This window comes from Antedon bifida, chromosome 9, assembly GCF_963402885.1.
Source record: "Antedon bifida chromosome 9, ecAntBifi1.1, whole genome shotgun sequence".
NCBI classification, from domain to species: domain Eukaryota; kingdom Metazoa; phylum Echinodermata; class Crinoidea; order Comatulida; family Antedonidae; genus Antedon; species Antedon bifida.
The window spans coordinates 12,380,652-12,395,538 of NC_136234.1; the positions used below are offsets into that span (position 1 = coordinate 12,380,652).

The 14,887-nt window shown below is 33.5% G+C and overlaps 1 protein-coding gene and 1 long non-coding RNA gene across 4 annotated transcripts in view; both read right to left on the reverse strand.

Moving 5' to 3' along the window:
• LOC144852179 (uncharacterized) overlaps positions 1 to 6,564 on the reverse strand; it is a 73,296-nt gene extending 66,732 nt beyond the window's left edge. The window contains exon 1 of the long non-coding RNA XR_013614273.1: positions 6,473 to 6,564. This is a non-coding gene — a long non-coding RNA (uncharacterized LOC144852179). The remainder of the gene's footprint in view (positions 1 to 6,472) is intronic.
• A 500-nt stretch (positions 6,565 to 7,064) lies between these two features.
• On the reverse strand, positions 7,065 to 14,236 carry LOC144852163 (retinol dehydrogenase 8-like). 3 transcript variants are annotated; one of them, XM_078709913.1, is made up of 6 exons: positions 14,214 to 14,236; positions 11,325 to 11,428; positions 9,960 to 10,128; positions 8,852 to 9,031; positions 8,372 to 8,465; positions 7,065 to 7,924 (listed from the first exon to the last, which is right to left on the reverse strand). In XM_078709913.1, exons 2-6 carry the CDS (start codon positions 11,418 to 11,420, stop codon positions 7,597 to 7,599), a joined length of 867 nt encoding a protein of 288 aa, XP_078566039.1. In that variant the 5' UTR covers positions 11,421 to 11,428; positions 14,214 to 14,236; the 3' UTR covers positions 7,065 to 7,596. The 3 variants fall into 3 exon arrangements, with proteins under 3 accessions (XP_078566039.1, XP_078566037.1, XP_078566038.1); XM_078709911.1 differs by lacking the exon at positions 14,214 to 14,236 and adding an exon at positions 13,782 to 13,970; XM_078709912.1 differs by lacking the exon at positions 14,214 to 14,236 and adding an exon at positions 11,584 to 11,607.
• Between the last annotated feature and the right edge of the window lie 651 nt (positions 14,237 to 14,887).

Below are 14,887 nucleotides of genomic sequence, written 5' to 3' on the forward strand. Positions count from 1 at the left end.
TACTATAGTACAGGGATTTTTTCCAAAAATGGTCAATTTTCAACCTTTTTATTTTCCGATAAAACTGGTTACTATAGCATACCTGACATGCGCAGAACCCAATATTCGACTCTGCGCATGTTTATTATGCTATAGTAACCATTTATGTCAAAAAATAAAAGGGTCGAAAAATGGCCCTTTTTCGAAAATTTCACTGTACTATAGTACAGGGATTTTTTTCCAAAAATGGCCAAATTTAGACAATTTTTTTTTCAATGGAAGAGGTTCTTATTATTCGAATATTCGACTCTGCGCATGTTTATTATGCTATAGTAACCATTTATGTCGAAAAATGGCCCTTTTTCGAAAATTTCACTGTACTATAGTACAGGGATTTTTTCCAAAAATGACCAAATTTAGACAATTTTTTTTTCAATGGAAGAGGTTCTTATAGCATAATCGACATGCGCAGAATTATTATGCTATAGTAACCATTTATGTCAAAAAATTAAAGGGTCGAAAAATGGCCCTTTTCCGAAATTTTCCCGGTACTATAGTACAGGGATTTTTTCCAAAAATGGTCAATTTTCAACCTTTTTATTTTTCGATAAAACTGGTTACTATAGCATACCTGACATGCGCAGAACCCAATATTCGACTCTGCGCATGTTTAATATGCTATAGTAACCATTTATGTAAAAAAATAAAAGGGTCGAAAAATGGCCTTTTTCCGAAAATGGCCAAATTTCAACGTTTTTATTTTCGATAAAACTGGTTAATATAGCATAATTGACATGCGCAGAACCCAATATTCGACTCTGCGCATGTTTATTATGCTATAGTAACCATTTATGTCAAAAAATAAAAGGGTCGAAAAATGGCCCTTTTTCGAAAATTTCCATGTACTATAGTACAGGGATTTTTTCCAAAAATGGCCAAATTTCAAACTTTTTATTTTTCGATAAAACTGGTTACTATAGCATAATTGACATGCGCAGAACCCAATATTCGACTCTGCGCATGTTTATTATGCTATAGTAACCATTTATGTCAAAAAATAAAAGGGTCGAAAAATGGCCCTTTTTCGAAAATTTCACTGTACTATAGTACAGGGATTTTTTTCCAAAAATGGCCAAATTTAGACAATTTTTTTTTCAATGGAAGAGGTTCTTATAGCATAATCGACATGCGCAGAATTATTATGCTATAGTAACCATTTATGTCAAAAAATAAAAGGGTCGAAAAATGGCCCTTTTCCGAAATTTTCCCGGTACTATAGTACAGGGATTTTTTCCAAAAATGGTCAATTTTCAACCTTTTTATTTTTCGATAAAACTGGTTACTATAGCATACCTGACATGCGCAGAACCCAATATTCGACTCTGCGCATGTTTAATATGCTATAGTAACCATTTATGTAACAAAATAAAAGGGTCGAAAAATTGCCCTTTTTCGAAAATTTCCATGTACTATAGTACAGTGATTTTTTCCGAAAATGGCCAAATTTCAACGTTTTTATTTTCGATAAAACTGGTTAATATAGCATAATTGACATGCGCAGAACCCAATATTCGACTCTGCGCATGTTTATTATGCTATAGTAACCATTTATGTAAAAAAATAAAAGGGTCGAAAAATGGCCCTTTTTCGAAAATTTCCATGTACTATAATAGTACAGGGATTTTTTCCAAAAATGGCCAAATTTCAAACTTTTTAGTTTTCGATAAAACTGGTTACTATAGCATAATTGACATGCGCAGAACCCAATATTCGACTCTGCGCATGTTTAATATGCTATAGTAACCATTTATGTCAAAAAATAAAAGGGTCGAAAAATGGCCCTTTTTCGAAATTTTCTATGTACTATAGTACAGGGATTTTTTCCAAAAATGGCCAAATTTCAAACTTTTTATTTTTCGATAAAACTGGTTACTATAGCATAATTGACATGCGCAGAACCCAATATTCGACTCTGCGCATGTTTATTATGCTATAGTAACCATTTATGTCAAAAAATAAAAGGGTCGAAAAATGGCCCTTTTTCGAAAATTTTACTGTACTATAGTACAGGGATTTTTTTCCAAAAATGGCCAAATTTAGACAATTTTTTTTTCAATGGAAGAGGTTCTTATAGCATAATCGACACGCGCAGAATTATTATGCTATAGTAACCATTTATATCAAAAAATAAAAGGGTCGAAAAATGGCCCTTTTCCGAAATTTTCCCGGTACTACTTTTTTTCCTGGTACAGGGATTTTTTCCAAAAATGGCCAAATTTCAACGTTTTTATTTTTCGATAAAACTGGTTACTATAGCATAATTGACATGCGCAGAACCCAATATTCGACTCTGCGCATGTTTAATATGCTATAGTAACCATTTATGTCAAAAAATAAAAAGGTCGAAAAATGGCCCATTTTCGAAATTTTCCATGTACTATAGTACAGGGATTTTTTCCAAAAATGGCCAAATTTCAAACTTTTTATTTTTCTATAAAACTGGTTACTATAGCATAATTGACATGCGCAGAACCCAATATTCGACTTTGCGCATGTTTATTATGCTATAGTAACCATTTATGTCAACAAATAAAAAGGTCGAAAAATGGCCCTTTTTCGAAATTTTTCATGTACTATAGTACAGAGATTTTTTCCAAAAATGGCCAAATTTCAACATTTTTATTTTTCGATAAAACTGGTTACTATAGCATAATTGACATGCGCAGAACCCAATATTCGACTCTGCGCATGTTTATTATGCTATAGTAACCATTTATGTCAAAAAAATAAAAAGAGTCGAAAAATGGCCCTTTTCCGAAATTTTCCCGGTACTATAGTACAGGGATTTTTTCCAAAAATGGCCAAATTTCAAACTTTTTATTTTTCGATAAAACTGGTTACTATAGCATAATTGACATGCGCAGAACCCAATATTCGACTCTGCGCATGTTTATTATGCTATAGTAACCATTTATGTCAACAAATAAAAAGGTTGAAAAATGGCCCTTTTTCGAAAATTTCCATGTACAGGGATTTTTTTCAAAAAATGGCCAAATTTCGACCTTTTTATTTTTCGATAAAACTGGTTACTATAGCATAATTGGCATGCGCAGAACCCAATATTCGACTCTGCGCATGTTTATTATGCTATAGTAACCATTTATGTCAAAAAATAAAAGGGTCGAAAAATGGCCCTTTTTCGAAAATTTCACTGTACTATAGTACAGGGATTTTTTTCCAAAAATGGCCAAATTTAGACAATTTTTTTTTCAATGGAAGAGGTTCTTATAGCATAATCGACATGCGCAGAATTATTATGCTATAGTAACCATTTATGTCAAAAAATAAAAGGGTCGAAAAATGGCCCTTTTCCGAAATTTTCCCGGTACTATAGTACAGGGATTTTTTCCAAAAATGGTCAATTTTCAACCTTTTTATTTTTCGATAAAACTGGTTACTATAGCATACCTGACATGCGCAGAACCCAATATTCGACTCTGCGCATGTTTAATATGCTATAGTAACCATTTATGTAAAAAAATAAAAGGGTTGAAAAATTGCCCTTTTTCGAAAATTTCCATGTACTATAGTACAGTGATTTTTTCCGAAAATGGCCAAATTTCAACGTTTTTATTTTCGATAAAACTGGTTAATATAGCATAATTGACATGCGCAGAACCCAATATTCGACTCTGCGCATGTTTATTATGCTATAGTAACCATTTATGTAAAAAAATAAAAGGGTCGAAAAATGGCCCTTTTTCGAAATTTTCTATGTACTATAGTACAGGGATTTTTTCCAAAAATGGCCAAATTTCAAACTTTTTATTTTTCGATAAAACTGGTTACTATAGCATAATTGACATGCGCAGAACCCAATATTCGACTCTGCGCATGTTTATTATGCTATAGTAACCATTTATGTCAAAAAATAAAAGGGTCGAAAAATGGCCCTTTTTCGAAAATTTTACTGTACAGGGATTTTTTTCCAAAAATGGCCAAATTTAGACAATTTTTTGTTCAATGGAAGAGGTTCTTATAGCATAATCGACATGCGCAGAATTATTATGCTATAGTAACCATTTATATCAAAAAATAAAAGGGTCGAAAAATGGCCCTTTTCCGAAATTTTCCCGGTACTATAGTACAGTGATTTTTTCCAAAAATGGCCAAATTTCAACCTTTTTATTTTTCGATAAAACTGGTTACTATAGCATAATTGACATGCGCAGAACCCAATATTCGAATCTGCGCATGTTTAATATGCTATAGTAACCATTTATGTAAAAAAATAAAAAGGTCGAAAAATTGCCCTTTTTCGAAATTTTCCATGTACTATAGTACAGGGATTTTTTCCAAAAATTGCCAAATTTCAAACTTTTTATTTTTCGATAAAACTGGTTACTATAGCATAATTGACATGCGCAGAACCCAATATTCGACTCTGCGCATGTTAATTATGCTATAGTAACCATTTATGTCAACAAATAAAAAGGTCGAAAAATGGCCCTTTTTCGAAATTTTCCATGTACTATAGCACAGAGATTTTTTCAAAAAATGGCCAAATTTCAGCCTTTTTATTTTTCGATAAAACTGGTTACTATAGCATAATTGACATGCGCAGAACCCAATATTCGACTCTGCGCATGTTTATTGCGCTATAGTAACCATTTATGTCAAAAAAATAAAAAGGTCGAAAAATGGCCCTTTTTCGAAATTTTCCATGTACTATATAGTACAGGGATTTTTTCCAAAAATGGCCAAATTTCAACCATTTTTATTTTTCGATAAAACTGGTTACTATAGCATAATTGACATGCTCAGAACCCAATATTCGACTCTGCGCATGTTTATTATGCTATAGTAACCATTTATGTCAAAAAATAAAAAGGTCGAAAAATGGCCCTTTTTCGAAATTTTCCATGTACTATAGTACAGGGATTTTTTCCAAAAATGGCTAAATTTCAACCTTTTTATTTTTCGATCAAACTGGTTACTATAGCATAATTGACATGCGCAGAACCCAATATTCGACTCTGCGCATGTTTATTATGCTATAGTAACCATTTATGTCAGAAAATAAAAGGTTCGAAAAATGGCCTTTTTCCGAAATTTTTCCTTTACTATTAGTACAGGGATTTTTTTTCAAAATATTGCCAAATTTAGACATTTTTTTTCGATGGAACAGGTTACTATAGCATAATCGACATGCGCAGAACCTAATATTCGACTCTGCGCATGTTTATTATGCTATAGTAACCATTTATGTCAAAAAATAAAAGGGTCTAAAAATGGCCCTTTTTCGAAAATGTCACTGTACTATAGTACAGGGATTTTTTCCAAAAATGGCCAAATTTCAACCTTTTTATTTTTCGATAAAACTGGTTACTATAGCATATTTGACATGCGCAGAACCCAATATTCGACTCTGCGCATGTTTATTATGCTATAGTAACCATTTATGTCAAAAAATAAAAGGGTCGAAAAATGGCCCTTTTTCGAAAATTTCCATGTACTATATAGTACAGGGATTTTTTCAAAAAATTGCCAAATTTCGACCTTTTTATTTTTCGATAAAACTGATTACTATAGCATAATTGACATGCGCAGAACCCAATATTCGACTCTGCGCAAGTTTAATATGCTATAGTAACCATTTATGATAAAAAATAAAAGGGTCGAAAATGGCAATTTTTCTAAAATTTCCCTCTACTAGTAACTAGTTCATAAATTGGCATGCGTATACGCACATAATCAGTTCTGCGCATGTTACTTCAATACTATATGCTTTTTTAAAAATGTCGATATTTGGCCAAAAGAAGGTCAAAATGTTGCTATTTTTTGAAAAAAAAGTCCCTGTGTACTAAATACTACAGGGATATTTTTGAAAGATGGCCAAATTTCAACCTTTTCATTTTTTTGTTACGTTTGTTAAATTTTGTTATATTACGTTCGTTACAATATTAAGCTTGGTTCCCACTAGAACGTAACGCAAGGACGTAAACGCAACGCAAGCGTTTTAACCAATGACAAGCGAAGTTATAGACAGTTAGCAATCACAAGCGAATAAGCCATCGCTTGTGATTGGTCAATTAACTTGCGTTGCGTTACGTCCTTGCGTTGCGTCGCTAGTGGGAACCACGCTTAAGTTACGTTCGTTACAATTCAAGTTACGTTCGTTACAATTTGTGTTACGTTCGTTACAGTTTGTGTTACATTTGTTACATTTTGTTATATTACGTTCGTTACACTTTAAGTTACGTTCGTTACAATTTAAAGATGTATTGTCCCTTTGACTAATTCCAAAAAAATAAAAAATAACAGATTTCGAAAAAAGGTGGGTCATTTTGAAGTATCATAATAGTTATTAACTATCACCAAAAATTTGTCGAAAAAAAAATCATTTAACTGAAATACAGACATTTTTTTGTTAAAAAAAATAACTCTGACTTCCAGTCAAAGTTTTCGATCAAAACATACCCCATAATGAAACGCGCTTGTTTGGCTACTCTGTATGCATAATCATAAAACTTCCTCACGATCTGTGTGAAAATACCTTCTCAACCGTGACGAGTTGTAAACAATCTGAATTCTAGCATATGCATAATGCGTACTCGTGGTTTGAAATCTTTGTTTACTTTCGCTCGCGACGATTTTCCAGACGAAATGTAATCAAACTAATTTACCTGTTAATTACGTAAACTTGTTGCTTTTGGCTCGAATTTTCGACTTAAAGTGAATAACTTTAATATTACTTTGATATGGCCAATTTAAATTTAGAATATTTTGACCTTCATTTTTTTGTGTTTCAAGGGACAATACATCTTTAAGTTACGTTCGTTACAATTTGTGTTACGTTCGTTACAGTTTGTGTTACGTTCGTTACAGTTTGTGTTACGTTCGTTACAGTTTGTGTTACGTTCGTTAAAATATAAGTTACGTTCGTTAAAATATAAGTTACGTTCGTTACAATTTGTGTTACATTCGTTACAGTTTGTATTCAATCTAAACTCGATAGACCAAAATAATAATATCATGTATTTCTATAGAACTAATATACATAATACTTTACGGTACAAAAGGGCTTTAAGTAAACTAGACTGACCGACTACAGATTTTAGTGTAAACGATACCAAGTACAGTATACAAAATAAACTCAGTAATGTTTCAGTTGCTATTCAATAGACGGCATTCATTAGTGAACTTTATTCCACAATACTTGAAGACTATATAATTACGCATTTCGTTGGACATATCTGATGATAAAGGAAATAATTAAACTACAAACACATTATGGGCCTGCTCAGAGTTATTACCCGGGTAATTTGGTTCCTACCCGCCTAATTCCAATAACTAACTTAGACAGGTAAATAAACCTGAACGGGACCATTGGGACCTTTCTCGTAATGGGGATTTTGGAATGGCTGAGCAAGCCTTTGGGCAGTAACTCATAATTCGCCTAATAGAAATACTAACATAATAATTACAATATTTACATTAAAAACGATATTATCAAAGAAAACAAAGTTATTGATAGTCGATGGCAGGTATTTGTTAAATGACTCGAATTCTCCAATATTAAACAAAGTCTCCGCCATTCTTTATTTATATATTAATCTAGCTTTTAAAATGTTTTGCCATTAAATTTAATGTAGAGTCCCCGGTGATATCAACAAACTTTTGAGTAGCAATTGACTCTTGATATTTACTAGTCTGGTACCTCATGTGAGGTTTCTCGTCCGTGATGGCCTTTAGAATAACGTTAGTTACGTCTTCAGCCGGTTGTACAACTTCGTGAAACCGGGCCGTTATTGACGTCAGGTAACCTGTGAAGCGTTGTTTGGTTGCGTCGTCAATTTTGCCGGAGGCGATCGCTATTCGGTATTCGGCGGCTACCTTCTTTGAGAGGTCCGTCAGGACTGGACCGGGCTCAATTATACTAAAACTAAACAGAAAAAAATACTATAGAAATCATTACTTTTGTATAAAGACACAAGGCTAAATCCTGATGACGTAATTGTTACGTCAATCATATAACAAGCATAGACTCGAGAATTTATAAATATATAATAATAAAATAAAATGTTAGTTTCACGTCCGGTATATAGATTTTGTTTTGATTATGAGTTATTTTTCGACACTTTGTAATGGGTGATATTTGACCATCATTCTCTTTTGGTTCGCTGGTTATAGATAGGCAAATTAAAAATAACGATCATTGGACTAAATGATTGCAATTTTGATTATAAATTGAAAATGTTTCTTTAAAAAATATGAAAATAACAAATAGTTAAAGAGTCATGCAGCACGTTATGACGGAGGGAACGTTAAACAAATCGTTTGTTTAACATTTGATCTTATACGGATACACACAACAACATTAAAAACTCACTGAACATTATCGAGGCCCAGAACAGCAGCCTGACACTCGGCAAAACCTTCCATTCCAAATTTACTTGCAGAATAAATGTCGTGGTATGGCATCCCTAAAATGATAAAACTACTTTAGTTCAACTGAATTGGTCGTTTCAAGTTTTGTACATTGGCCTACAACATTGTTTTCAGTTACGGTATCGTCACAAACAAAAGAAGGTGCGCAGTCAGTATGTACGTATATTGCTAGCTCCGTCTCGTATTGGATTGTCATAAATATTACGTAACAAAAGTTTGACTACGGACGTTTAGGAAATGTATGTAGGTCTATATTTTAAGCCATGAACGGCACGAGACAAATAATCAAAGTGGATGAAATGTCGGTTCAGTATATTATTTGAATTGACGTTGATGTAACATACACTAATCCTTTTAGATGCGTACAAGATAATCTTCATTATTGGAATAAAACCAAAAACGTAAAAGTTAGCCCACTCACCAATATAGCCAGCTTGGCTTGATATTGCGATCAAATGGCCTGATTTTTGTTTTTGCATAATTGGTATAATAAGTTGTGAAAGCAATATCGGACCAATTACATTAGTATCAAAAACACTTCGTATTGCCGCCTCGGAGAGGGACTCCAGCAACGTAATGCACGGGATACCGGCGTTGTGAACTGGTGGCGGCGGTGGAAAAAGTATAATAGAATAAAATAGTATTAATACAGTAGCACCTAAATGATCTAATATATAGTTATATTAATATTATTAATTCTGTGCACGATGTCGATACTGGTTCCCTGGACAGCATTGTACATTGTCACCATTTTAGGGAAAGTCTCGTATCTTCGTTTTTTCGTTGGTCGGTCGGTAAACACTAACTCAAATTTGCGCACGCGACTGCAGCTACGTATATGTTTAGTGCATGGTCAGACTGACACAATGTTATAATGATTTGCACTGGCCCCCCGATACAGTGTATGACGTACATGGGTATGCTTAGACATTTAAGACCTAAACAAATTAAGTATCTTCTATAATTGAATAACCTGAATTATTGGGAATACAATTGTAGGCCCAATTAAGAACAGCACACAGCTCACAAACTATAATGGAAGGCATAAAATAAAAGTGAATCCTGGATCTGGAATAGGAACCAATATCCTTTGGGACACCGCGTTTTTTAGCATTGTTATTCTAATAACGACCTACTAGTGGCGTCTATCTATGGTGTGCTAAGGAAGTTATTTAACAATAAATAGGTCAAGCTGAATAAAGAAGATATTTTTATATAATGGTAAATGAGAGTTATGCAGAGGTTAATTGTAAGACATAGGTAGCAAGCCGATAGTTGAAGGGAGAGTGAGGTGTAATCTAGGGACTGGGACTCGGACAACATTGGGATGGGTGGAAGCAATCGATACAATAATACGAACTTTAAAAATTAAAAAAATTGAAATGATTTAAGTTTAATTAGACACAGTAAGTTGTGTTGATAAGGAATAATTACAGTAATTATTACGTAAAAACTTTTCAGAAGAGACCCCTGAAAAACAACCATAACGAATTGTTAGGTGTTTTGTATAGTAATAACGAATAACTCACTAACTATATCGATCGTTCCCTCTACCTTGACGATTTCATCTACAACTGGTTCAAATGTAGATACTTTGCAAACATCCAGTTCCCGTATGAACAGGGTCTTGTTCAACGCGTCACCAGACTTGATTTCAAGATCTGCTTTCTTGGAGATGTTCCTCATAGTTGCGTAAACCTGCGTAAAAATAATTGTTTATGTTTAACGATATTTAAACATTCGTTATTAGGTTATTAATGTATGAGTAGGCCTAATGTACACTAATTACAACAGGCCATAAGTATTTGTAAAATGAAGTCTATCTTTTTCTGTAACTTTCGAAATTTTCTAAATTTGAACATTGAAGTTGGAACGTACATTGCAAGGCATACGTCTGAAATGTACTCAAGTAAAATGTCATTAATTAAAACCATTTAATACAAATCAATCTAACTTAAGTATAATTATAGTTAATATAACTAAATTGCATTCTAGTTAAGTAAAACTAGTTTCATTTAAGTTTTATTTACATTTTACACAAGTAAAATGTACAGTATTTTACTAAGTACTTACAGTAAATAAAAACAAAATAAACTTAAATGGAATGTATTCAACATAATTGAATTTTACTAAAGTAGAATGTACAATATTTCACTTAAGTACTTACATTAAGTAAAATGCATTCTGGTAAGTCAAAACAGATGTTACTTATGTGGAGTGTATTCAACATAAGTAAAATAGGTTGGATTGAATTTTACTTAAGTAGAATGTACACCATTTTACTTAAGTACTTAAACGTAAGTAAAATGAATTTCAGAAAAGAAAATGGGATGTATTTAAGTAAAATGCATTTCAGTTAAGTTGACTTTGTACAGTACAGTATTACTTAAGTAAAATGCATTTCAGTTAAGTTGACTTTGTACAGTACAGTATTACTTAAGTAAAATGCATTTCAGTTAAGTTAACTTTGCACAGTACAGTATTACTTAAGTAAAATGCATTATAGTTAAGTAAAATTGATTGTATGATGTATTCTATATAAGTAACATGAATTCTACTTGACCTGAATTAAATTTTACTCAAGTGGAATTTACAATATTTCACCTTGAAGAGGTAAAATGTTATTTGTTATAATATATTCTACCGGACCTACTAATATTCTGTGACGTCGGCTAGATAAATTATTTTTTCCTTAACAATTAAACTCTATCCAAAAGCTGACACTAAAAGAAAGTTCAGAGACCCGTAACAGAATGCATTGTCATCATATAAGTATATTTAAACAGGTAGTATTAATAACAGGTCAGTGCAGTTACAGAGCTGTGTATTCGCGTTCTGAATGTGGTTAATGTTTGTGTGTTTAATGCCTTTAACAATAACTGTACATTTAATACCTTGAATTTTGGTTCAGGCAAGGTGGCTAAGTGCAGGGCTGTCGTGAGGCCTATGCCTGATGAACATCCCGTGATAAGAACAGAACGAGTTGCCATCTTGAAATCTATGAAAAAAAAACACACACAATTGAATAAAGGTAATTATCAATCAATGTATCAATCAATACAATGTTATTTATAAATATGCCTAGGGGGATTAACAACCCTCATCGATGGAAAGCCAAACGGGCCCCACCACTTATACCTACTAAAGACTTACCACTTGAAAAAGTGACAAGACCTGTTTGGAATGTATGTTAAACAAAATTAGCAATATCAAGTAGTAGGCAAAATTTATATTTTGTATAGTACCAAGCAAAAATGTGTGGAGTTTGTGCAACCACAAACTCGACGACACAGCATCAAACACGGTGAGAAACGATACGGTAACTCATTGCTTGGTATTTAAGGTCCAATCATTACAGTAAACGTAAAAACAGGCACAGGTGTGACCAGATCTATTGAGGTAGTAGGATGCTTTAAAGTGGAGCTCCACCCAGAAAATTGCTATTTTTCATACATTTCAACTATTCTTTAAAAATATAATCCCTCATACTTCATATTTTTTTGAAAATTTTTTCAATGAGTATGATTTTCTTGAAAATCACGCCTTTTTGCGCTTTGGGGGGATACCTTGTAATTTCCTATTCTTTTACATGCAAAAGGGGGGTATATTTGAATATTCCTAAAAAATTAATTTCTTCACTAAAAAAAAAATGTAAAATGTTTTTATATGTAATTTTTCCAGATCTTTTTATTTCTGGTATTGTTATTGCGTATACATTGCGCAATTTCGCGTAAATAGATACTTTCCCCGTTGGGTCCAATTGGGTTTTTTACTTTGCTAGGGAGTATGATCACGTGACATTTCTCACGACATTTTTCACACTGCAGCTGGCGATCTGTTATTGTCGCGATGTTATTTTTGACGGGCGAAAAGTATATTAAAACATTCTGGATGTGACCCTATCATGTTTCACAGTGTAATAAGTGATTATGAGATTATTACTAAAATGTCAAATTTAACGAGATTTGAGAAAGACGTGGCTATATATTCAATAAAGCTAGGCCTAGGCCTACTAGAGTCTAGGTATGTAACGATGCTGCTTGGCCTCTAGCTGGCTGCCTGATAGCCTTACAGCAGTGAAGTTTGTTCTGGCACCCAATCTCGGCCTACCCATGGGCCATGATAGGGTGCCTGAATAGTTGCTTTTCAGTCAGACATAAGCTTCCACATCCGTTACTATTCTTTACTATTCTGAGCAATACCAGTCTTGTTTTGTAGAGAATTTTGTGTTTCACAATTCTTAATGTGCGAGAAAACACAGGAACGATAAATGGGACGAAACGACCAAGCATTTTCGAACCCATGACTACAGTCCTACCTAGACATGAATTCAAGCCTAGCTAGCTAGGCTGAGCAGACGATTTAGCTAGGCCTAGCTTAAAATTAATAAGCAATTTGATTAAGATTATTATGCTGTTGTTGTACAGTGCAAATCATGATGTTTCGTGTAAGTTATGCTGACATTTTTATCGGAAATATTACTTGGGCCTAAACAAATCGTATTATTAATTGTGTGTATAAACAGGGAGTTGTAAAAATTATTTTACAACTCCCTGGTATAAAATTGATTTGCCATTTTCCAACACATAATTTACCAAACAAAGAGGAGACATTTCACCAACGCGTTCACCGGCGACTAAAACGCGTCAGTCGCTAAGTGTAACGCGTTTTGCGACGTATTGTAAACTAATAACCCCTAAGTTACTGAAAAAGTGTAATGTAGTAAAAAACACTATTTTCTGACCGATTTTTTAGAAATTAGTTTTTGGAAAATATTGCCATATCTTCCCTGTTTTTTGTATGTAATCACTTTCAATTAAACATACTTAAACATAATATAAGCTGAGAAAGTCTGAGTGTAGCTCCACTTTAAGGGAGAAAAAGGCCAGAATCGTTACACGGATGACAACGTTTTCAAATTTTGCACATGATTTCACTTGGGCATCTAGACTCGAGAAATCACTGTAGTAGCCAAAATTCTGACCCTAAGGCACTCCACTTACATAGTGGCCAAATCTGGCTTAATTATTCTATCTTGCATAATTTTGACCCATCTAGCATCTAGAATTTATTCTAGGCATAATTTTAGAAAATCTGGCATAATTTGAAAAACACAATTTTAGAAAATCTGGCATAATCTGGCATAATTTGAAAAACACAATTCTACAGCATAATTATTTTACCGCACCTTTCAAAAAAAATCCATCACATTATTTCAATCCTTTAGGCCTATATACTTTTATATATTTTATTATATAAAAGTAAATTCAACAAGACAATTTATTGTAACTTCGCCGTCTAACATTAACAATAAACCAAAAAATGAACAAAAATAGTATTACAGTACTTACCAATATTCTAAAGCGCAAAAAACTGAACATAAAACGTCAACAACCATAAATAAACGCTTAACAGGAAGGATAGGTGCGACTCTTCACGGAAGTACCACAAGAAATGATTGCGAGATATTTTGTACGTACGTCAGTGCAATCTGGGCGGCCCTGAATTCCCTCGTTAAATATTAAAGCCAATATTAATACCAACCACAGGTGGATTAAAATGGTACAGGTTACATAGCGATATCGATATGTATTATAGTTTGACAGGTATTCGTTTACAATAAACTTTCGTGGTCAGCCAAGTCGTATAAATTAGTGAATTGGGTATTTGTTCATGCGAATATACCATTACTGGTTGTTGCAAGGGGCCTAAACAATAGGAAGAATACCCTATATGACCTTTAAAAGTAGGGCAAAACTGGTATTAGGCGTTCACCTACCTACCTACAGTATGCAATTATCCAGACTTATCTACGATTATCAGCACCTCGCAAAGTATAGCTTTTTCCACGGTGTTAACCGCACCACTACTGTATATTCATTCGCTAGAGTCGACCAGTTTGTATGTATGTGCGGTGTGAGAGGGTACTTCGACTGTTACGATCGCTAAGGAAATTCATCTTTTGAACGCCTTCATAATATCTCGGTTATAAAAATAAGATAATATACGTAGGTGCGAACAACATCCTGTTTTGTTTCGTTTGATTTGTAAGCTTTCGGTTTCTACTCGGAAATTCGGAAATCACGTTCGTTTTACTTTCGGAGTTTAAAAAAACCCTTTAATGGTATCACCGCATAATTGATCTATAACTGAATCGCAGGGGAATTACTCAACGATTAAGTTTTCAGATTTATTTACGGACATATTTTAGACGCGGTACGGGTGCATGCTTTAAGCTTGGTTTGTAACGACATAGGCGCAAGTGAGTTTACCAATCACAAATACAGTTCGGATGAACCAACGTGTATTGATTGGTCAAATTACTTACAGCGTGCGACGATTATTACTGTGCGACGTAACATACGTCCTTGCGTTGCGTCCAAGTTGGAACCAAACGTTAGTTTGAAGGACGACGCACAATACAAGTTTCTAATTGGTCAGAAGTTTTGCCGCACTG